This window comes from Etheostoma spectabile, chromosome 7 (assembly GCF_008692095.1).
Source record: "Etheostoma spectabile isolate EspeVRDwgs_2016 chromosome 7, UIUC_Espe_1.0, whole genome shotgun sequence".
In the NCBI taxonomy this organism is placed as follows: Eukaryota; Metazoa; Chordata; class Actinopteri; order Perciformes; family Percidae; genus Etheostoma; species Etheostoma spectabile.
This window is the reverse complement of record NC_045739.1, coordinates 10426960-10443216: the sequence shown is the minus strand read 5'-3', so window position 1 is coordinate 10443216 and position 16257 is coordinate 10426960. Positions and strand designations below refer to the sequence as shown.

Sequence of the window (16257 nt, the reverse complement as noted above, 5' to 3'; positions counted from 1 at the left end):
TGGGGTCTCTTTGATGCCCTGCACCTCTGACGTCAGCTGCTTATAAAGTTCGGTCGCACTTTTTTCTTGATAGTGACAACGTAGTATACGCCTCAATGTGGGTAAAGGCAAGCTAGCTTTGCCCTCTAAATAACTTCGAAGCTGCATGCCAGGGGATATTGCTCTAATCACTGCATCTACAATCTCAAGTTCAGGGAACCCCTTGCTTAAGCCATGTTCAATTTGTCGTGCTAGGCTTGAAAAAGTCAGCTTGTCTTTCTGACCGGGCTCACCAATTTGGCCAGCGATCTTAAAGTCTTTGTGCCATAGGTGAGGTGCAGAATTGTGGTGTAGTGGCTGACTGGTGGGGGCGATGCTTTTCATTTCTCTTTTCTCCTGTTTCCCGTTCTGTTTCTGTGTGCTTGCCAACTGGAGTTGCAAGGCCTCAATTTCCCTCAGTATTCTGTCCTCCTCTTCCTTCTGTTTATTCTGTTGCTCGTCTTGTTTTGGTGTGCTAGTTTTACCAGCTGCCTGGAGCTCAGAAAGTTTGTCATGGAGATGAAGTAATTCAGACATGCCTTTATCCTCAAGTTCTTCTAGACCTGTTCTCTGTATGTGGTTTGAAATTAGTGTGATGAGGGCAGTCCGGCCTTTGTCAGTAACATTCTCAAACTCTCCTCCGTCACTGATTAGATAGTCGCATATCTCCACCAGACTTTCCCTGGGCAGCAGACACAACTCTCTTATTACTTCAAGCTGTAATTTCTCTAACTCTGTCGACTCCATCTTTCAAGCACGGTGTGGGTACTAGCAGTGACGTGGTCTCTTTCAATCCTTAGGGTAGTTATAACAGTTCTCCTGGTATGTAGAAATACCTCAGATCACATGCAAGCTGCCCCTAAGACGGTCGGAATCCCACTGTTGCTGATCCACCTCCGGTTACTAATTTCTGGGTTATTTAAAAGAGATGTGTGACGGCTGGGGACATCCCTTGTAGATGCGGGACCAAGCTGCACACCATCCCAGCGGTGCCTCCAAATGTTGTGCCCCTGTAAAAGGGGTAAATAGAAGTTTACACACGGACACGATGTTGCTTTGCTCAAGTCCAATGTTGTAATGGACGAGCGTAAACCAAACGTTCCCCTACAGTCTGAACAAGGCATTTGCAATCGAACACAGATTAGCAACTCAACCAGTACTTAAAACCGGACACAAATGGAACTTAAGGAAACTATGAAATACTTCCACATGTATTTTCAGTGTATTTTTCCCAACGTTTTATAGGTATATTAGACAGTTTTTAAACACAATGTCTTTTCATCCATTTATCTTTTAAAACCAATGTATGTGAAAAGGTCAAAGCAATGGATTACGATCTACTGATCACAGAATACTCCACTCAATAGAATAATAAACCAGAATAATCTATTTTTAACCAAGCAGTGCAATGAATTACAGCATTTTAACTTATTAATTTAACTTGCACATTTTCTCTTCACTTTCATCTCTTTTAACCCATGTATATTCATCAATGTAGTCAAAATATCACTGTTACATATCCTTGTTCTGACCCTCTGACCCTCCAGAAATGCCGACTGGAAACGTTTCTCAAATTCTTTCCAGGTTGAAATGTCAAGACGGGCAACACCCCACCAATCACGGGCTGTTCCGTGCAACAAATTGCGTAGAGTGGCAAGAAGTTCAACGTCAGAAAGTGGATTTAGAGCCAGGAAATCGTTGCATCTTTCCAGAAATAGCAGGGGGTCATGGTTATCCTCCATTCTTCCAAACATTGGAAAGTGCATTTTAATTGGACTTTTTCCCCGGTAGGCCGGGCTAGTGTCGTTATTTTTCTCGGTTTGCACTGGGGAAAAGGAATCTGCTTCAGTAACCCCCGGGCACAGGACTGTAGACTGCAGTCTTTGACGTTGCAATTGCAAAGGTTGACAAAATGGTGGAGAAGCCACAGTAACAGGGGGTGCAATGATGTTGTGAAACTGCGAATACTGGTCATTTCCTCTGTCAGCGTGTTTACTTTCACCGCACAGTGCGTCACTTCCCCCTCCAAATGTTGAATTACCGACACCATCGGAGAAACAACGGATTTCAGATCATTTAAAAGTTCACCATGATATTGTTTAAGGCGCCAATTTATGGTACTAGTGACTTGATTACAGATGTAATCGAATTGCTTATTCATCGTGTCCTCTAGTTCCTTTAAGTGAGCTCTTCTTCTTCCTGCTTCTGGCGAGAGCAGACGTGTTTTTCCTCCTCTCCCCTCTTATCTTAGCTTGGCTCCTTCCAGTCTGTCTACCCTGTCTTGTGGAATCTTTTTCTTTTCTCTTTGTCCCCTGCCTGCTGTTTTCCTGAGACATTCGATATGGAATTGATTAACTGGTCACTCAGCGCTACTGACAAGATTTTTTCATCTAAACATGCTTCTCCGGGTGAGCGAATTGTCCAGCGGGACGTTCCTGCAGGCTACCGCTCGCGATTCTATTCCCGGGAGTGGCAGGTGGTCTGCCTGGACGTTCTCACTGGGGAGGACGTTGAAGACATTTGGATAATTGGAATTCTGTTGGTGTTGGGCTCCTGATCATCGGCCTTGGGGTCTCACTGACCTATCGGAAAAATTGGTAAGACAGCCGCCAGCAAATTCACCCACAAGCTGTCTGGGGAACTTAAAGAGTGCCTACCGGAGTGGTTGAGGGGATGACGGTTTACCATCTAAGGGCTAAACAGTCCAGTGAACTGTCTCGTAACATCTCAGACCGGACGTGGAAGCGCAGAAGGGATTGATACCAACAGGGCCCAGTCGGTGGAGTTGCTTCGTGTGACCACCGGACTGGCAGAGAAGGTAGATGGACTGCAAAAATCACTACGTGATATGGTGCTCGCATGACGCTGAGGTCGGTGAAAAGGATGATGGACATTGATTTGGATAAATTCTACCGAGTCACCCTAAATTGGACTGCAACGATCAATACCCACACCCCCCTCCCCGCCACCCTTCACCCGAGCAGGAAAACAACCAGCAGCTGGCCTTCTATCTCGTCCTGTGCTCTGGTTATCTCTTCAAGGTCACGCGATGAACTGAGCTTTTAACAACACAGACAGTTGACGCGCACATTGCACACCACAACTCACTATCTCACACACACACCATACACTCCCCCCCATCCCGCCCACATCCATATGTCTGCCTCGTTTCTGTGTTTCTCGCACCTCTATATGCCACCTCAAAAATTCCTTCATGTGTCCACATGAACTGTGTGTTGTCTTGCATTATGTATGTTGTTATGTCTTGTACTTTATCTTGCTACAATGCTGATGATCTGTTTCTGATGCATCTGAAGTGAAGTGTGCGCATGCGCTGAAAAGTGCGAGCTGCCTGTTGCAGTGCTCCGTCTCTGTCTTCTTACTACTGGTGCTACTGTGATACAGAGTTTCCCTTCGGGATCAATAAAGTATTTCTGATTCTGATTCTGATTTGCATTGTAGCAACGTTCTCTGAATTTTTCTCCAAGCAGCTCTCTAGCTCCTCCATGTGGCACTGATGCTCAGCTGCAGGCAGTGGACTTCCAATCTGTCCAGTCCTTTCCATTACCGGGTTTTCCTGCGGCAAGAGAATCAGTGGATCGCAAATCTTAGATGCTCCACAAATCTCCATGTCCAAAAGAGAATACCCTGTCCTTCCAGGATCCGTTCCTGAGGCCTCTTGGTTTATTTGTTGGTCCGTTTCTCCTCTTAGAAAGTGTTCCAGGTCCACACTAGCATCCATTGTAGATCACGTGTCTGTCTCTTAACGTTATTTTTTTTTCTGATTTGAATCTGATTAACTTTCTCAAAAACACAAAATATTTTCGAGTCCCATCTGGGGTGCCATTTTTCTGTGACAGTTTGTCTTTATCCCTTTTATAGTTTGTATTCTTAAACGGTCAAGGGGTGCCAGCCAGGTCTTTCTCCTGACGTCAAAGATAGTCTTAAAACATATGTATCTGTTGTATTTTGTAGTTAGGATAAAGATTGAAACCGCACAAGCGTGCACATATACAAATGTACACCCTATACAACCAAAAGGATAAACCCAGCAAAACACCACACAACTCAAGATTCCGATAACATGTTTATATATTTAAACAGAGGAAAAGTAACCAAAACACCCAAGATAAGTCCCACAGAATAATTGTATTTTCCAATAATACAAAAAGAAGAATGTCCACAAAAATCCAACAAAAAACTCCACCTCTGGTTTTCTTTATAGCACAGTTAGTTCATGGAGTAAAACAGAAACAAATCATTTAGACCCAAAGCATCTTTTAGTCCAACAGGTAACAGAAAGTAAAAACCTTTGAAGTAAAGTAAAAACATTCACAGACCTCTCGTCTAGTCTGATCCGTCAGTCAGTAGTCTAGTCAGTCAGTCAATCCATAATCCGGTCCGGGGTTTAGTGGGTGTAATGGTGGACGTCAGTGAACAGCTGAGAGGTGGAAGCGGTTGAAGTGGCGTGATCCGGAGTTCCAAGTAGGCAGACCGGTCAGAGCGAGGGTTAACGGAGCAGTGGCGATTTAGACACACGGGTTATGTTAAGGGGTTATCACGACCTTCACTTTCACTGCCGCGCCATTGAGCTGTAGCTCCGCCGATTCTGTGTACTGCTTCCCTTTTTTTTTTGTCTCTGTTCACTCAGTCCCCAGAAGTACTCTCTCCTCGCTGTCGCGCACCGGAAAACAATCGAATCATTAGCGTTTAGGGGCGGCTCCGCTATACTAGCGAACAGGTGACTACAAGTTGTCACAGTATGTATATTTCTCCTTTGTATTCTCTCTTTATTGCCTTTTTAGAGAGAGAATGAACAAAAACCACAGAACCTAATATTATAATTATAAATACATTAACACCATATGAACCAGCATGGGTTTTTGAATATTTTGTGAAAGTGTGGTTGCTTACACACACACACACACACACACACACACCAAGACCTTTAATGCTATAACATGCATTCCCTTGCCCTCAACACTGACCATTACACCTATGTGCCTAACCTACACCCTTAATGGAACCATAATCTAAACCTAAATCAAAATTCAATTCAAACCAAAAAGTTCCAAAACTCTGAACCATAAAAGCTTACACACATGCACACTTTAAGCAACCCACTGGCTGTGACACCTAGCCCCCTCTGGCATTGCCCTGCAGGCCCTTTAGGAGCTCTGATTATGGCCCCTGCGAGCCTGGTAGGATTGCTTACAACAAAATCCAAATCGCTGTCTGAGTGCTCTCAGCTCCTCCAGTCTAGCCTGGTCTCTTACTCTGTCTCACGCAGACATTTGCACAGATCAGGCCAGTAGAGAGAAGAGAGAGGGGGAATAGAGTAAAGCCCATGCCCCTGCAGGGATTTGAATTGCTCTTTAAGGTATCACCCTGAGCAGGATTCAAATGCCCTAATGCCACCGGTCGGGATTTGAACCCCGGTCTCCTTGTGAAAGTCAATGGTGTTACCCACTAACTTATCCAGCTGCTGGATCTGTTTGTAATTTTTGAATCAGTTAGTTAATTTGAAAATAAAAGTATTTTTTACAGTGTCCTTGAGGTGCTTATGTCTTTAAATTGCTTGTTTTGTTTGACTGAAGGTTTTCAATTTACACAGATATAAAAGAGAGAAATCCTCATATTTGCCACAGATATGCATGGTAGCAATGCAGTGTAAACTTTGCCTGTGGTTTTATCGTGTCCTGTGGTTATCTTGTTCTGTTGTTACAAAACAGTTTTAAAAAAGAAAGAAAAGAAACACGACTTATAATTGTATTAGCTCTGGCTCTAATGCAAGATTTTGTCATTGTGCACAGTAGAGTCTGGGAGGACCACATACAAACATGCACTTATTCACACACACTACACAAACACACATAGGCACAAAAACTTGTGCAGGCCACACGGGCACACTCCAGCTCCATACAGCGTTTTGTTTGATTTACACTGTGGGAAGGTCCCCAAAGATAGATTTAAATTAATGGGGTAATTACAAGAGAGAAGAAAGCAGTCACACTCTGATTTATGCACACTGACAAACACACTCATGCACACAGTGTCCCTGATGGGACAGATTGTGTCTTTGCTCCAAGGACGTCTGCTCCTCTCTCTCTGGTCCTCAGCTCCATGAATTTCCTCAGCCTCTCCTGCTGCTGCAGAGACATGTTCTGCTCCCTGGTTAGCTAATCTCTCTGTTTGTCGGCCTGCCAGAGGCTGGCTGACCCACTGCAAGTAACAGTCTTCATGTTTAAGTGCAGACTCACTAGGGAGCTGCAAACATTACTACTGTGTAACTTCAGCTAACAGGGTCACTCCTTACAATCAAAACACACGCACGCACACATTCCTGCACAAAGAACTCCAGACATGAATTCAGGCCATGTATCAACATGCGGTATAGTGCCATGATAAATGCCGCCAAGAGGCAGTGTATTAGTCATGCTGGTAGTGGTGCAGCCCTGGAGGAGGAGCCGCCTTCATCAGTCATGGAGACAGAGGTGGAACGGAGAGCACCTATTGGACCTCCCATCCTCCCTCATCACAAAAAACGGCATCTAGGGGGAGCTCAGCTTAAAAGACTGACTTAGAAGTTTGTAAATCTGCATATTTAAGAAGAAAGTGAGTGAGACTTTCTATTGAGAACAACACACAAACCCACATTAGTTGTATAATAGTGAAGCGTTTAAGAGTGCTGAGTCAGCCAGCGATGCATGAGAGGAAAACAGGCACTTGTTTCTCATGGTGTCGTACTATATAGTAGTTGCGTGTGTGAGCATCAGTTCATGCATTTATACATGTGTACATTTGTGGTTTGTTCAGTGGAAGAAACTTACATGACCAACTAGAAGTAGCAGTCCTCTTCACCTCAAGGCCCACAGATGCACCGTAGAAGGCAGCTGGGCTTCAGCTGAGACAGCACTTTCACTCAGTCTGACAAAGTCTCTCTCTCTCTCTCTCTCTCTCTCTCTCTCTCTCTCTCTCTTTCTCTCTCTCTCTCTATGTCTCTCTAATCCAAATTTCTGGAGACTGGATCTGCTTATACCATATTCCTTAATGCGGCAGCCATATTATTTCCTCTGATCACATTCAGTTGACATAAAGCTTGATGAAAATGCAGAGGTGTCAAATGCACAAATAACCATGTGACAGCGTGGAAGCAGGTAGAAGCCAGATGCAGCCAGAAAAGCAGCAAAGCGAAGGACAGCAAGTAAGGGAGCGAGAGTAGCTTAGAGCAATCCCAAAAAGGAGAGCAGCAAAGCTTTAAATCTTGGGGGAATTTGAAAGCCACAGAAATCCAGTTGCGGATATTAAGAAGCTTAATCTAAGAGCTTGCTGAGGCTGAGTTTTGCTGCGTGGGCCTCATCACTATTATCCTTGACAGAGGTTAAAGAGGAGACGTGGGGGGATAAGAAGGAAAGGAAGAGAAGATAGATGGGGGCAATGATGAGAATAAAGAACATGTATCATTATGACAGCCTTGCATGCTTTTATAGGAGAATTAAATATTGACATTGTGACACAGGTGTGTGTGTGTGTGTGTGTGTGTGTGTGTGTGTAGGATACCCTTGTTAACGTCACGTTCTGGTAGCAGGATTCACAGAATTGAGGACCCAAATCCATAGACGGGTACGCAGTGGATAGTATTGAGAATTTAATAAAACAAACAGTGCAAACAAGAAAGGAAGTCCTTAGACAAGCAGCCAGGCAAAAGAATTCCAAAAAACCACAAGGAACACAAAGGACATCAAAACCACAAAGAACACAGCAAAAGGGAAACGCAACCACAAGCACCTTAAACAGACCGCCATGACCTGACAACAGACAAAGGCAACATAGAGACAAAATACACAGGGTATAACGCGGTAAGAAGGGACAGGTGACACAATGCAGGGGAACATGTGAAAGACATCAGACAATCACAAAGGTGGAAAACCAAAAGACAGGAAGAAAAACAAGGCAACACATAAGAGAGCAGAGATACGACAAAATAAAACAGGTAATGGAAAACCAACAGAAAACATGAAGCCAACTCAACACAGAAACTTGACACTGGACGAGACGTGACAGTTAGGTGCAGTCAAAGCCATGGAGCATGTGTCAGACGTGAGTAGATGAATTAGTATCCATGATTTGTTCATTCCGTAATTGGACCCAACAAAGTGATTCAACTCTAGTGCACGAGTCAGGATGAAATAAAGCAGCTCACGCTGAGATGAAACTCATTATCATCAAGCTACAGATGTCTCCCAGGAGAGACGAGAGGAGAGAGGAGAGAGAAGAGAGGAGAAGAGTGTAGACTGGCAGGCAGGTGGATAAAAGAAATCCCCACAGCTTCTGGGGCATTCCTTTCTTCTCTGTGGCATTCCTGCTTTATTTGATGTGAATGTCTTAGTATAATGAAATTCTTTGGTAATGTGAACTCTACAAAGGGAGAAACCCCTCAGTATCACAGCATTGGTACACAGCTATGCTGCTGCACTTTGGCGCTTCAGTCCTGCCAACTTCTCAAGAAAAAACAAGGATGTGTGTCCACATCAATCATTCCAGCGTCCTTAATGGCCCAAATGCTACTTTTTCTCTAAGTTTAGAGATTACGTGTTCCACTAGAGTGCTACATAGTTTTGCTCTGTATTCAGACAAACAATTGCCTTGAAATGCAATTATAGCTCAATGTGCTTTTGCAAATTTCAGGGAACATCATGCACTCTGTAACAAGCTACAAAATTCACAAAATTCTCTCCGTCTCTCTATTTCTATATTTTACTTTAGTTTTTTTGTTTTACCAAAAAGACAGTTATTGCCACAGAAATTGTCTAAACAAACATTGAAACTGTTTATAGTTCTATTTTACACAAATGCCATGCATGTTTATCTATCTCTGTCTTTGTCTGTGTGCAGGAGGCATAAACCGGGCCGGAGCGGCGGTACCGACGTTCTTGCGGACCCCTACAATGATCCAGCCCCACCTGGACATGAAGCCCTTCCTGCAGTTCCCCATGGACACCACCCCTCCTCCGCACAGCATGAACCTCTTCCACAACTTCAACACGGTGAGAGTTGACACAGACACACAGACACAAACAAAGAAACACACACACACACACACACACACACACACACACACTGTATTCTTTTGTCTTTTAACTCAACCAATGCAAAAAGGAAATCACACAAGAGGGACCTGTCCGTCAAAGAAATCTGGGAAACTTGTAGCCATGCAGGACATGGTAATGTTTTTGTATTTACCTCCACATGTTATTACTGCCCATGTGTAACACATATTTATGTGCTTTGCACACACACAATGTGCTATTGTCTTGAAAATATCAAGGTGCTCCTGTATCCACATCAAGAATTTGTGTTAAACAGGTCTCCCTACAAGGCTAAGGGGCAGTGGATTCCTAAGAATATATTATTTCATGTACAACACTCTATCCCATTCCTTAATCCAAAGTACAGAATGAAAGACCAGTTCTAAGGCCACCCTAATAGCTATGTACTTCAAACACTAAAGTTTGTTTGATGTGGTATTATTTGAACGGAGAAAGATCTTCCTGTTTCCCCAGGCCCTGACTAAAATCTTACCATTTAGATTAGACCGTGGAGTCACTTTGCATTTCACCAACTCAGCATAGTGTGCCGCCTGTTCCTCCAGACTCCATTAGGAGACGTCAACACATATCTTGTCAGCAATATGTAAAATCAGTGAACTTTGTATGTTCTGTATGTGGGGCAATGCTATTCTTGGACCATGCTTTCAACAGAGTTATTCTCCACATGTGTCTTCGTGGTATTTTTGACTGCAGTTTGCAAAGGTGCGACATAACATTCCACTGTCACCATTTGGAAATATCTGGCACATGCCTTGACCATGTATGATACTAAAGGGATAGTTACAGCATGAGTCCAGATATTGTTGAACACATGTCAATGATACAGTCAATTTGATAGCCCTCCATTGGCCATGACATAAGTGGAAGCATTCCCACTGATGTTAAACTGCAGTGCACCCAGCAGACATGGATTAATAGAGATACTGAAATTACGCAGGCACTCAGTTTCCAATCTTATGTCTGCTGGCACAGCCTTGAAATCCCTCTTGCTTGCTCCTCTTTATTCCATCTCACGCTGCTTCTGGAAGACTCCCTCTGAAGGTCTCTCTCTCGCTCTCGCTCTCGCTCTCTCGCTCTCTCTTTCTCTCTTTCTAGGCCTCATTCTGTAACATCACTCTCCTCCCCATCCTCCCTTTCAGAACGTTAACTACGTTTGAAGGTCCACAGGGATGCTGTGAATGTTAATAGCTGTTGATGCTGCTGATGACTGTGAGCCAGTACTAAGTGTTGTTCTACAGCCCTGTGTCCAGGAGATGGGGCCATAGGAGAGCCTTGAAGGACAGTCTGACCTTATAGCTCCACTGCATATAGACACTTACACATGGACTTTGGTGCTTACTACATTGCATTAAAAAACTATGGAGAAATGACTGACTGATATTACAGTTGATATTTGACTGAAAGGTATCAGGAAAGAACATGTAATGCCGGAAACACAAGTGCACAGTCTGAGTTGTTTTACGTATAGTATAATTTCAGAATGCGTATTTGATCCGTAAACATGCAAAAATAAAAAAACACTACTTTGGTTTCTGCTAATGATGGCTCTGCCTTGATGATTTCCTACGTGGTAATCATGGCCCTCAGCCGAGTTTTATGCTTAATTTAGTTTACAGGAAGACCTAGAGTAATAGAGCAGTAAAGTGTTTGCAGTTCTGTTTACATCACTGACAATATTTTATGGCTTGTTGGCTTTTAGGCAGAAGAATGTTTAAACAATCAGACCATGACTCTGCTCGGGTCCCATCTCTTTCATAAAAGTGTATAAATGGAAGGTAAACTAGGATGATTTCACATTAAAGGTACCATGCCTGCTGGTGCCTGTCTGCACCAACACACTGTGATAAATACACTTTGTGATATGCACAACATTTCAATGAAGACAGAGCACTATAGCAGCTGTAACACTAAGAAAAGCCCCTGCACTAAGCTAGCAACTAGTTTATTTTATTATTCTCTCTCAAGTGATCTGTGCTGAGCCTGATTTTGTACAGTCTTACTGTAATGAGTCTCACATTTAGGGTTATTAGCCTCATAGCAGACTGATGGTCTCTCCTACAGCCATATACAGCTTTAATGGTCCTCTAATGTGATTTGTCCTCTACCTGCCTGTCCCGCCCAATGTGCCTTTAGACAGTGACAGAGCTGAATTATTTATCTGTAAGCAGCTGGTCCTGATATAGACGCACGCTCATACACCTTTGAGCTGAGATGCATGCCCTGATGTGGGCTTTCTCAGGCTGTAAAGTCAGGAATTTCAGATGAGGGTGTCCAATCATGCAAAGTCCTGTACAGACTCGTTAAATCTCACCTGCTGTCCGTGCTCCTCTTTTCTCACTCTCCTTCTAAACTTATTCCATAGCCTTATTCCAGCACTCTTCCATATTAATGCACTGGCATTTTGTCACACCTGTAGCCACTGATCCACTAATCAGAATAGTAATCATATAGAATGTGTTTTGGTCCTTTATCAGATGTTAGTTGCTCTGACGTCTGGCTGCAAGGCATCACATATGTCTTCAAACCATTGTAGGAGAAAAGAAGTGTGTGTCTGTGTGTGTGTGTGTGTGGGGGGGTGTGTGTGTGTCACACAATCCTGGCTGCATCTGGACAGATCGAGTATGCATGATAAGGGGGAGAGAGAGACAGAAGGGGAGGAGAAAACTGGAAAGCAGACTGAGGGAAATGCACTAAAGGGAAGCGTGAGGCAGAGAGAGAGAAAGCAGTGGAGAGCAAAGGAGAAGGAGGTTGAACAAAAGGAACAGGCACTTGTTAGGTGATGTGTCAGTGGAAAAAAAAAAGTAAGGCAGAGATTTCAGAAAATCCTTACAGCAGACACTTACTTCTCCTCTTGCAGCGTTTCAAAGAGAAGAAGAGAGTGCGCCCAAAGAAGGGAAACAAAGAAAGTGTAGCTGGCAATGCATCACTCGGCACAAGTCCTATTTTCTTATTGACTTATGTATTCAGCATTGACACCCAACCAGGAGACTGAATGAGTGAAGAAGGTGCACCACACAATCTTAATCTTGTACATGCTGAGGCTCAAACACACACCTCGGCCAGCCACACACACATAGGACGAACAATGCAGCTCCAAGCTTCTACAGACACAGAGGAGAAGAAGGTAAGTACCTATATGCGTGGAGCTTTGTTGTTTGTTTGTTTGTTTGTTTTTCACCCAATGTTGTCTTAATCTGGGCACAACACAAAAGTACTGAAGAATTTAGAGCCTCGAAGGCTGTGTTTATCTGGCACAGTGCAGACTTTAGTGTGACTGCCAGAGTGGTCCCAATGAGAGTAACAGAACAGCGCATTCTTCTTTGATTGCTTTTGTTGCAAATAACTGATCAAACACACTACAGTAGAAGAAGAAAGTGGAACAAAGACAGGATGAAAGACTGAAAAATAAAGAAAGGAGAAAGGTTAAAGTGAAAGAAAAAGATGTCAATGAGTTGAGGTGCATGCCGCTGTGCAGCGTCAGGTGATGCTTGCTCTTTGGGTTTTTTCTCCACAGAAGAAACTCTGTGTTAATAAAAGGCGTTTGGGTCTTAAGACCCTGTGGAACTGTTGATGGGACCGCTAAGTAATGCTGAAGTTAGGGGTCTGTGTGGTTTACTCACATCTACCAGAGCTCTCACCAGTGTGTGGTGAGAGCTGACATGTTTCCAAAACTCACTTAGTCTACTTTTATTAATCAAAATGACAATGTGTATTATTTACTGATAATATTTTAGAGATTAAAGTGATTTAATAACAAACAAATAATGCAGGAAACACAGCCAATTTGAAAGACAATTGCTAATATTTGACTTGAACGAGTTTGGAAAAATTCCTCTTCAGTTGCATCACAATGCTCTGCTTCTATTTCATGAGGACATGTTTTGGAGAACATTTGGGTAAGAGGCCATAAAAGCTGCTGTCCAAAAAGGCTTGTTGGCAGCTGGGCAGTGTTTTTAACAGCTGAATAGACTGGATGGATCATAGCTGACCCACACCCAGAGTACTGTATGACTGGCCAGGAAGAAGCCAATGATTCATGTACAGTTACTTCACCAAGACCTGTTCAGCTCTTGTTAAACTTGATGATGGGTCACAGCATGGAAACCCACATCCAGTATTTAACACACAACTATGCAGTTATGTTTGCTTTGAATGTGTGGGTTGGGGTAACATTAGGATTTGATAAAAAAAGACAATTATTTGTTGTCTTCAGCTGGGCCTTGCATGGTCATTGCTGAGGTATTCATGCAGTTGCACAGATAGTGTTCATCGACCAATGTCATTGCTCAATGTCCGCCCCTCTCCTTCTATCCATTTGAATTCATCGCAGCAGTCCAGACTATACTTTATACGGTTTCTGGGGAGAAAAATAGAGAGAGTCATGGAACGTGGAGTGGAAAGAGAGCCAAATGAGATAAGAATGTGTGATGTGAGGATGTCCGGCCTGGGCCTCTCTCTCTCTCTCTTTCTGGGCTCGTTCCCATTTCTCCCTCTCTTTCTCTTTATATCTGTCCCAATCCATCGTCCTCTCACACTCTCTCAATCATTCACTCCTCCAGATGGTGTGTTTTTGTACAGTCCTGTCACCCAGCTAAATGTCTCTGGTCTCCTCCCCATTTCTTTCATTCTCTGTTTACCCTGTTTCTTTGCAGTTGCCAAGTAACACCCACCGTGCAGAAATTCTAATTGTTTTTGAGTTATGAGAATTCTCATTTAAGCGCTCATTGTGTCTCCTTCACTCCTCAGGCCAGAGTCTTGGGCCATTTGAGTTAGATGAGACTACATGGCTCTGGGTGCAAGGTAGCTTAAGGGAAATTTGGTGATTGGCCAAATTAAACATAGGGATGAGCCAAATTTAGTTTGTCAAACCAACAGACTTGCGTCAGACTTGGAGGATTCTTGTCCTCTCTTGTCTGTGGTGGAAATCCACACCAGCCATTGACTCCACACTAATACTAAGGTCAATTAACAATGATCGCTAGATAAATGCAGCTTCAAACATAAACAAATAATCAGAATGTGGCCCTTTCAAATGGGTACATGCAGGGCCTTGTGTGTCTGGGGCAGAGTTTAAGTGCTTAGTCACTGTCACGTTGGAGAGCTCTTAAAGCAAGCAAGTTAAATTTATACGAACTGCTTAACACCATGTAGATGATGGACATCCCAGCTGAAACAATTAACACTGGGACAGCATGAAACTACAACCTGGTCAGGATCAGACGCCTGAGCTTGGGTAGGATGGAACCGGTGTCTCAGCTAGCAACACACCATCAACACTGTTGACCACTGTTTGCTGAACATAAAAACAAACATACAGCAAACACTGGACTAACAGCCTGTCGACTTCTAGGGCACAGAACTGTAGAGGTGGTAACTGAGCATGAATGATAGCTTACAGAGTCCTCTCTTTCTCTGTCATTTTCTCTGTCAGATGGATCCAGTACAGAAGGCTGTGATCAACCACACATTTGGAGTTCCACTGATCAAGACAAAGCGGCCAGTCATCTCCTGTAACGTCTGCCAGATCCGCTTCAACTCAGAGGTAAAAAAAAACATGAAATAAACCCAACACTTACACAGTATTTCTCTCCCTCCATCTCTTGCAATGTCTCCATTTACCATGTGGCATTAAATGTGCTGTCTTTTGCTGTTTATTCACATACACCTTTCACCTCATAAACTTTTTCTTTAGGAATGTGTTGGAGGGCTTTCTATCCTGTTTGCTCCCCCAAGAGTGTGTATTGACACAGTGTATGTGGTACATTTGGTTGGCCTGTGTTTTGGCAGTTGTGACCGCGTTGGAATTTAATTTGTTTCAAGACGATGTGTAGCTAGTAGAAGCAATAATTACTACAGCACAAAGCCGAGAGACTACTGCAGAAGCCGGAAGGGAGAATTTTTTTGTCTGCATTTTCAAAGAGATTTCCTTTTGCCCATCAGCGTTAACATAGCTTGATTAAAGATATTCAACATGTGGGAAGTTAATTTCACACAAGCACGCCATCAAATAAGAATCTCTTTATAATGAACTGTAGCACATTTTTTCATGCTTTTGTATAATTCTATCAATTAATTTTAACAGCAGTTGTATTTGTTTGTCCATATGGTATAGTTTATTTCTAAACTCTTAATGGGGGTTTAATGGCACGTTATACCCATAGGCAACTTGCACATATGACTGATGAGAAATTAACCAAAAATCAAATATTGTTACATAAACAAAAAAAGTGTTTTATTTTTAGATATGCAAACCCCTTCTCATTCATATCTTCTTGCTGTGGACCAATCAGACAGACACATGGCAACATCAGTGCCAAATATCATGTGCACAGAGTATAATTTGGCTGTGATGCTCTGTATTCAGTGGTGCAGACTTCAGGGCCAGGGCGTACATCCATCTACAATATACAACATTAAGGAGTGGACCGGTGCTATATATACTCCTCAGGTCCACAATCATGGTTTCCATGTGGTCAGGGAGCTGCAGGGCTGTAATCTTGAGCCTGCTCTTTGCAAAGTTCTCTGCTGTATATCGGAAAGCATGTGTAAAGTAGGGAAATAAATACTGTGTATTGCAGTAGGCTGTACTTTACCTCTTAAAGAATAATCTCTGATATTTGTCATTTTTTGGGGCAAACCTAAGAGTGATATCTGGCCAGGTCTATGGATGCATTTTGTTTTCAGTTTCTTTTCTTTTCTTTTGTTTAACCCTGTAAAAATCTCTTAAGATTTAAATCTCAATTTCACGAGAGGCCTGGCCAAAAGGGCCGCACAAAACATTGTTACAACAATAAACAAAAGCATGCAGAAAATATCTGGTGAACATGCCATGAAAGAGTTTAGACCAGTTACTGTAAGATGCGTACATGATTTTCTATCTCTAAAATAAAGATCTAAAATAAAGAAAGAAGAATAAATGTGAAAACATAGATTTAGGTTACACAAGAATTTGGCCTCCCATCTATAGCTCATGTCATGTTTATTTGTGCACGTGTGAGAGGTGGGTGACTCCTATTGCAGCCTTGGTCTATCTTCTGGCTTCCGACAGATAAAAGACATACAAATACACACATGCACAAATGTAAATCCTCAGGATTATGAAATGCAGGACTGCACCACCTCTCTGCTG

General features: G+C 43.0%; 1 protein-coding gene across 3 annotated transcripts in view; it reads left to right on the top strand.

Moving 5' to 3' along the window:
• znf385a (zinc finger protein 385A) overlaps positions 1-16257 on the top strand; it is a 78050-nt gene that overhangs the window by 43363 nt on the left and 18430 nt on the right. For 2 of the 3 annotated variants that reach the window (XM_032520513.1, XM_032520515.1), the window contains exons 2-3: positions 8914-9065; positions 14560-14670. In XM_032520513.1, the coding sequence (XP_032376404.1) occupies positions 8914-9065; positions 14560-14670 (263 nt within the window). Of the gene's footprint in view, positions 1-8913; positions 9066-11809; positions 12253-14559; positions 14671-16257 lie in introns of those variants that run through there. The other variant, XM_032520516.1, reaches the window with a different exon arrangement.